Genomic DNA, 7,500 nt, shown 5'->3' on the forward strand with positions numbered 1-7,500 from the left:
ACCACATCTGCCAAGCAGATGCCTGACCAGCGGCGTCAAGTGACGTAGCTGACAGGGATAACTATATCACTTGATTTGGGTCACAAAGCAAATAAATACAATACATCCATTGACTGTACTTAAGTGCTGTTTACTGACTATATTCCAATGGCTTTCATTCTCAGTTATACAACTATTACAAGCTTTCACAATAAGATGTAATATTTATAACTATTCATTTTTAAAGCCATTATTTGCATTTTTTTTTCATAAAGTAACAGCTTTCCCAATAATTAAAGTAAGTTATGTTGTTACTTATACTAATTACAATAGCTTTCATAATCCATTATACTGTTATATTATTAGCATTATAATTAATTACTTTAATAACTTTCACAGTGCATCATACTGTAAAATCATGTGATAGTAAACTGATAAAGTGACTTTTTTGGCTTTCTGTTAAATCTGGAAAAAATGTTGGCATCACTCTTACAATGAGTCTTAGTCTTAATAGTGTACTCCACTTTTAAGAAAAAAATCTAATTTAGGGCCGAGCCTCTAATTATCTGTGCTTCAATAACACCTCAGTTTTACTTTATTGGGAAGACAACATTTACACAACAACCCATACTTTACTGGGAAGACTGTTAAAACATTTACAAAACAACTGGTAGTGCTGGTGCCACCATTAGGCTTTGTTCTCCAGTCCTATGGACTGTCAACAAGGCTGAGGGGAGGGGTGGGGTGTGGGAGGGTGATGGGGAGTGGGAAGGAGGGTGTGGGGGCACCCTGACAACTCCAGCTCCAGGTTTCCACACAACAACATGCCCAGGCCAACAGCCACTGACCCTGTCACCATGGCACCTGGTTGCTATCTGTTGCTGCTACAAGACCCCTGATGGAGATCATTTACAGAGCTCCACACACTACACCAGTACAGTACTGTACAGTCTCACCACAATGCCTGACTGTGCCACAAAACACTAAACTGGACTGAACCTATGCTCCTAAAGTCTATGCAATGCTCACCACACTGGACTGAATCATGTGTGTACCTGTAAGGGGGCAGGGAGGAGGGGTGGGGGTGGGGATGGGGGCACTGGATGTGTGTGTGTGCGCGCGCGCGCACGCGCGCGTGTCCATGTGTCTGTGGGTTGCTCCTTCTCTTTTGTGTTGTTTAACATATATATATATATATGGCTTATAAAAAGTTATATATGTTATATCTTCTTTAAGATTCAATTTCATTCATTCAAAGATCTATTTATGAGGTTTGTTTTGTTTTGTTTTGTTTTCATTTTGTTTCAAGCATCAATGTTGTATACCACAATTCACAAATATATCATCTTTTTCCAATCCTTAAATTAATTCATGCAGCATTTAGTTGGCTCGCAAGGCCTAACATACTGGTTTTTTCTTCTATTTTTTCCAAAGCAGCGTAGGTCAGTCTGCACCCTCTGTGTTTAATTCCTGTTTGACGCTAACTAAAAAAAACTGTGTAATCTGGATCAACCATTCATAAATCATGATAAAAGCAAAATCTCGATAATCAATCCACTGTCCACTTCAGAAGCACTCAGTGAGTCAGCCCCATGCAGCATCCAAAGTCATAATGCTCAACATTGTGAAATCACAGAGGAGATTCCCTTTTCACTTCAAAACAGAATTTTAAATGTTAAAATAAGATGAATGAACAAAATATACACATGTATATTTTTATTAATATCACCAATAAGAATTCTGCAACTGTAGCTCTTGACAGTGACAATGTGAAGGAATGTCTAATCTGCCCCACAACAACAACAACAACAAAAAAAAACTGGAAAGAAAGAAAAATAATGCATGCATGCAGCCAAAAATCCATTATGTGAAGTTAATGTGAAAGCAAATAAAATTTCATTAAAACTTGAGATCTCATCTGATACTGATAAAAGTTATGAAAATTGCAGTATCTTATCTTTTTGTGTGTCTAACAATGTGTAACATTAAAGTTTAGATTTTCATGGCTTGGCTTCCAAACAAAAAACTAGGAAGTGCGTCATCCACAACAGTCTCATGAAGCATCTACTGTTCACTTTGTAAAGCTGTATCATTATCACTATGACTATCGTTATCATTATGTATACACGCCAGAATTATCATTTCAAGTTCTACATGCTTTTCTATTATCAAAGTGAAACTGAATGGATTGTCAAATGTTTTCAAAACTAGTCAGGTACAAGCCCAGCTTGTATTACTTTTTGAAAACTTTACTTGCTAATGGTTGCTTAATATCTAATAAACAATTCATGCTCTGGCGTAACATTAACAGCAGCTCTGGCCTAACTAGTTACTGATTTTGAGAAGTATTATTATACCTTTATAGTTTAAAACGTCACTTTCATCTTTCTTTGTCATGTGAACTGCTCTGGAACAAATCTGGGGATATAAATAGTAGATCAGTCGATGACTACATTATTCATGTCAGGTAATACGATTACTATGATTATGGCTGCCTACATCATGTGTACATGGCAGGCTAAAAATGGTCATACATGTAAAAGCCCACTGGTATGTAGAGTGAACATGGGAGTTGCAGCCCACAAACGAAGAAGATTGCTATGGTTTTACTGCATCATTAGTGTTTGCATGAAACATGAAAATGTTTTTCATTAGTGTTTCTATGAAATTTATGTGTGATACACATGGGAAGTATCACCAAATCTAGTAACATCTGACTTGTAAAACTCTCTACATACTATGTAGTCAAGTTTGTAATAAAGTACAATGTTACTCACTTACTGTTGTGAAAATCAGCAGCTGATGTACTCTTAAGTCTTTTTAATCAGCAAGATGATTAATTCGTTCAGGTTTTCCAATAAACCTTGATCAACAAATTCTATTATAACTTTTTTTACAGCGCAAGATACATCAACAACAGAAATAGAGAAAGTCAGAAAGCTCCATCTGTACCGTTAAATGTCATCTGAACAGATCAGGATCGATACATTGCAGGATCGATACATTACAGAGGCCAAGTTTGTCCATCATAACCATGGACTTGGAAAAGCGCACTTTAAAAAAAAATCCATAACAAAATCAACCAATCAATCAATTCTGCTCATGGTGGCTGCCTCATATGCTGCTGTGGTTCCTCCACTAGTAACTTCTACAAGTTGGTTCCATTCTGCTGTTGTTTAATTACAGCCAGTCTGTGAGGGCTCTGGTGGCTATGTGAGGGGCAATAGTGTCTGCAGAACATTTCATGACTTGTTGGGATCCCATCTGGCCCACAGGCTTTTAAGGGGTTAAACTTTAAGTTCCTGAGGAGTTTATCAAACTATGACTTAAAAATAAATTAAAAAAAAAAAAAACAGACTGCAAATCAAAAAGATGAATAGACAGTCAAGTCAAATCCACATTATAGGGTAATCATCTGGGATAATAATCAATATTGCTGAAATTTGTAACATACAAAGTCATGTCTGAAAGACAGGTATCACATCTGTGAACAAAGTGTTTTACTAGTTTCACATTTGAACTTTTGTTGTTGTTAAAAATCCTGCATTAAAATAACCAACCATAAAAATCATGACTCGATATATATATATATGTAAGAGTTTGGAGTAAAGCAATTCATGTGATTGTCACAGACTATAGGACCAGTATGAGACAGCTCAAGGTATAGTCAGTGTTCACAACAGAATTCCTTTTCACAATAGTTTCAAAACTTATTCCAACTGCTGTAGTGTTCACCACATCTATTTCTCAGTACCCTATGGAATCTGCAGCAAATCGTATGTTGATATAATATGCCATTTCCGACCGAGGCAAATCACAGACCAATGCCACAGAGACAATTAGTGAATTACAAACATGAATCATTTGCCAGATACATAATATTTCCTTCCTTCTCCTGCTCTGGCTTCCCTCAAACAACATTTCAGACAGTGAGATTCAAAAAAGAAATCAGTTATTTATTAGATAAGTTTCTTCTTTTACCTTTTATTGTACTTAATTTTTTGTTGTAAGACACTGTATCTGTCTCAGTGGTTGATGTAATTAATTGTTATTTGAACTTGATTCACAAAAAAACAAAAATACATGTAACTAATGTTACAGATGATAAACTTTACAGTTCTTGCATTCACTTTAGGCTTCAGCAGAATGGAGTCTCCCAGATCTTACGTACATGTCATACATATCAGCTGTAACCTATTGGATATCAACAATGGGAGCTTCTGTCACCAGGTACATTCGATCTATGGAACTGGGCCATGTCAGTTGTCATGCATACACATTACAAATGTGTGTAAATTTACTATACTGTATGTGTGTGAAAGTGTACACATATGCATACAGGTGTACATGCCCACAGTGTGACACTCATATATGTTGGCATTTTGAGTGTGTGTGCCTGCTTATGTACATTATGCATGCGCAATGTAAGAAAAATCACATAAAATATATAATTGGTCAAAACGAAACACGTAACTGCTAGGTGGAAACTGTCTCAGTGTCTGTCTCCTGAGCTCTGTGTAAGTACCGTGGGTGGGGTGTACACATATGTCTAGTGTGTATATAGTGTGTAGTGTGTCACTGTGTGTGTGTGTATGTGAGAGAGAGAGAGAGAGAGAGAGCATCTGTCTGTCTCCCTGTGTGTGTGCCTATGTGTGTGTGCCTATGTGTGTGTGTGAACTCTGTCACTGTCACACTCTGCAGAACAGCATCAGTGCATGTCACAATGCGTGTTGTACATTGCAGCATGTATTCTTTAATGCATGCTTAAATGCAATTTGAATGCATGTGTATTGATCTGATATTGAATATCGATCAACTAAAGTCACTACGCACCCTAATTTCATGTATAATGTATAACCCTGACACTCTAACCTCATGAATACTTTAAACATGGGAAGTAACTCAACACTCTGTCCTTCAAACAGTCCACATTTCACTGTTTTCAGCTTTCTTGCTCTGGACAACGAGAGCACAGAGTATCAACACTTCATCAATCGTAACCAACGAGGCTTACATTAAACTTTTCTTGTTAACAGCTTCCTTAGAATGTAAAGAGCATATTGGTTATTGATGCAAAAGGACGCACGTATAACCAAATCCTTAAAACGAGTAAAAACTGTCATTATTCTGTTTCTCGCTGTCAGCTTATTGCAGACGACTGACCGTGTTTCTTTCCTGTGCAAGTTCAAGACTCACCAAGGATCAAATTCATGGATGATGCTCTCAAATCGGATGACTGCAAACAATCGAGAACTGAAGCCTGCCAGCCATGCTAGCGCAAGAATTATGAATGTTAACAGGCTTTTCCATCCCCCTGGATTGAACATTGCAGATCTTATGTCTGTTTTCCCCACGATGCCACCGGTGTCCGCCATTTTAACTCTATCTGTTTCCGCCTAGCAGCCACGTGTTCTGTTTTGACCAATTATATTGCTGCAAGTGTTGGCTTCCCTGACAAGAAGCTAATTCCGCTGCTTGAAACTCTCCAAGCTAATAATACATATTGTGTTGCCCGTTCACGCCTGCACACACACACACACACACACACACACACACACACACACATTTCAACGTATGTAACTCACCAACAATAATCCAAAACAATCTCTCTCTCTCTCTCTCTCTCTCTCTCTCCTCTCACAAACACAGGTACAAACAAACACACACACGCGCGCGCTTGCACACACACTCACACACACTGACACACACACACTGACACACACAACTGACATAGTGATGGCGCGCGCGCGCGCTCACACACACACACACACACACACACACACACACACACACGGTGCGGCCGGCGCGCGTACTAGTACACACACACACACACACGCAGTTGTCTCTTCCCGTTCATCATATGCACAACATATGTGTCTGTGAGCTCAGTCAGTCACTGACTCGCCACGCGCGTGTTTGCGAGGTAGACTGCACTGATGCAGTTGCGAAGATATATTTCGCAACTGACTGCTGATCGTGTGTGTGTGTGTGTGTGTGTGTGTGTGTGTGTGTGTGTGTGTGTGTGTGTTTTCTTCAGTTTAACGTCTATTCACTATAAGTGTTTTTAGACGGAAAGGAGTAAAGTAGTGTATAAAGGAAAGGGAATGCATGTGAATATTAGTGTAAAAAAAAAAAATTTAAGTTCATGTTATGTATCAGAGGAAAAGTATATTATATGAAAAAGTCTAAAGAGGTTGTGGTGTGTATTGAATGAGTTGTCATGGGAAGGAGAATATGTATATGCATATCAACAAGTATTAACCTACAACAATGTAAATGTAAATAACAGTATTAAATATAATAGGCTTACATCAAAGGAGGATACCAACTGGACTGGAGTTTAAAATTTCTGAAAACATTCTAAGCAATGAATAATCATTCAAAATCTTCAGTTTCAGTGGCTAATGAAATATTGGAAGAAAAGTCATCAACTACATCTTTTGGAAGTAACTGTCTTATGCTCGGACAATGAACGAGTAGATGGCTTACAGTATTTGCTTAACGCATATACATTTCATATTTTTAGAAAATTTTGTACGAAAGGCATTTAAACGAGTTCTATACATTAGACTTGTAATTTGTCTTGAATGTGCTGCTGGTGTTGAATTTAGAAAATGTTTTGGATTAGCTGCATTCTTTGTATTTACACAACATTGGTAATATTGATTATTTGAATCTATAAGTAATTTCTTAAATTGATTTCTAGATACATTTTCTATACAGCTAATGCATTCATGTAGATCTAACTGGATGTCAAGTTGTACTGCGCCTTCGAAATTACGTACTGCTCCTCTAGCTGCTTGGTCTACCCACTCATTTGAAGATATTCCACAGTGCGAAGGTACCCAACAGAAAGTTATTTTAATGCCCTGTTTTGTCAGTTGGTGAATAATATGTTTTATTTCCACTGTCATCTCAATTCGCTTCTTTGAATTTGGAGATTCTATAGCTTGTAATACTGATTTTGAGTCAACACATAATAAAATTTCACTTACAGTTTTCGGAATGTCTGAAATATAATTTAAGGCCATAAGTATGGCTATAAGTTCAGCTGTGAAAATGGAATATTGTATACCAATATAGTATAATTTTTCTATTCTAAATGAAGGAATTACAAAAGCCGCTCCTGAATTAACATCTTCTAGAACAGATCCTTCTGTGTATATTTTTAGATAATTTGAATATTGATTTTCTATACTGATGTGAGAGCACTTCAGGTTTTAACAAAAATGGTGACTGGTTCTTGGATAAATCTGTATAATCCATGTCAAAGGTAGCTTTACGGTGCTCCCATTCAGGGACTGGTGAAAAAGTAGGTACTTTTGCAATTTGCTTGTCTTTTGATTCCGTAGCACTGATGATATCTGATGCAAATGTATTAATGGATGTCATAGACTGTATAGTCTTAGCTCTTTTAGCAAAATCCTTTTGTGAACTCAAATTAGCTTCTTCTTTTGAAAAGGTTTCATATGCGAAAGATTTGATAACGAATTTCGCGGCTGAAGCTTTCCTTTGTTCTTT

The 7,500-nt window shown here is 37.3% G+C and overlaps 1 protein-coding gene across 1 annotated transcript in view; it reads right to left on the reverse strand.

Moving 5' to 3' along the window:
- Nucleotides 1-5,359, reverse strand: part of LOC143290440 (dolichyl-diphosphooligosaccharide--protein glycosyltransferase subunit STT3B-like) — a 43,616-nt gene extending 38,257 nt beyond the window's left edge. Inside the window, exon 1 of the mRNA XM_076599872.1 lies at nt 5,176-5,359. Within this exon, the coding sequence (XP_076455987.1) occupies nt 5,176-5,354 (179 nt within the window). The 5' untranslated portion in view covers nt 5,355-5,359. The remainder of the gene's footprint in view (nt 1-5,175) is intronic.
- Between the last annotated feature and the right edge of the window lie 2,141 nt (nt 5,360-7,500).

The sequence above is a fragment of the Babylonia areolata genome, chromosome 15 (assembly GCF_041734735.1).
Source record: "Babylonia areolata isolate BAREFJ2019XMU chromosome 15, ASM4173473v1, whole genome shotgun sequence".
Classification (NCBI taxonomy): Eukaryota; Metazoa; Mollusca; class Gastropoda; order Neogastropoda; family Buccinidae; genus Babylonia; species Babylonia areolata.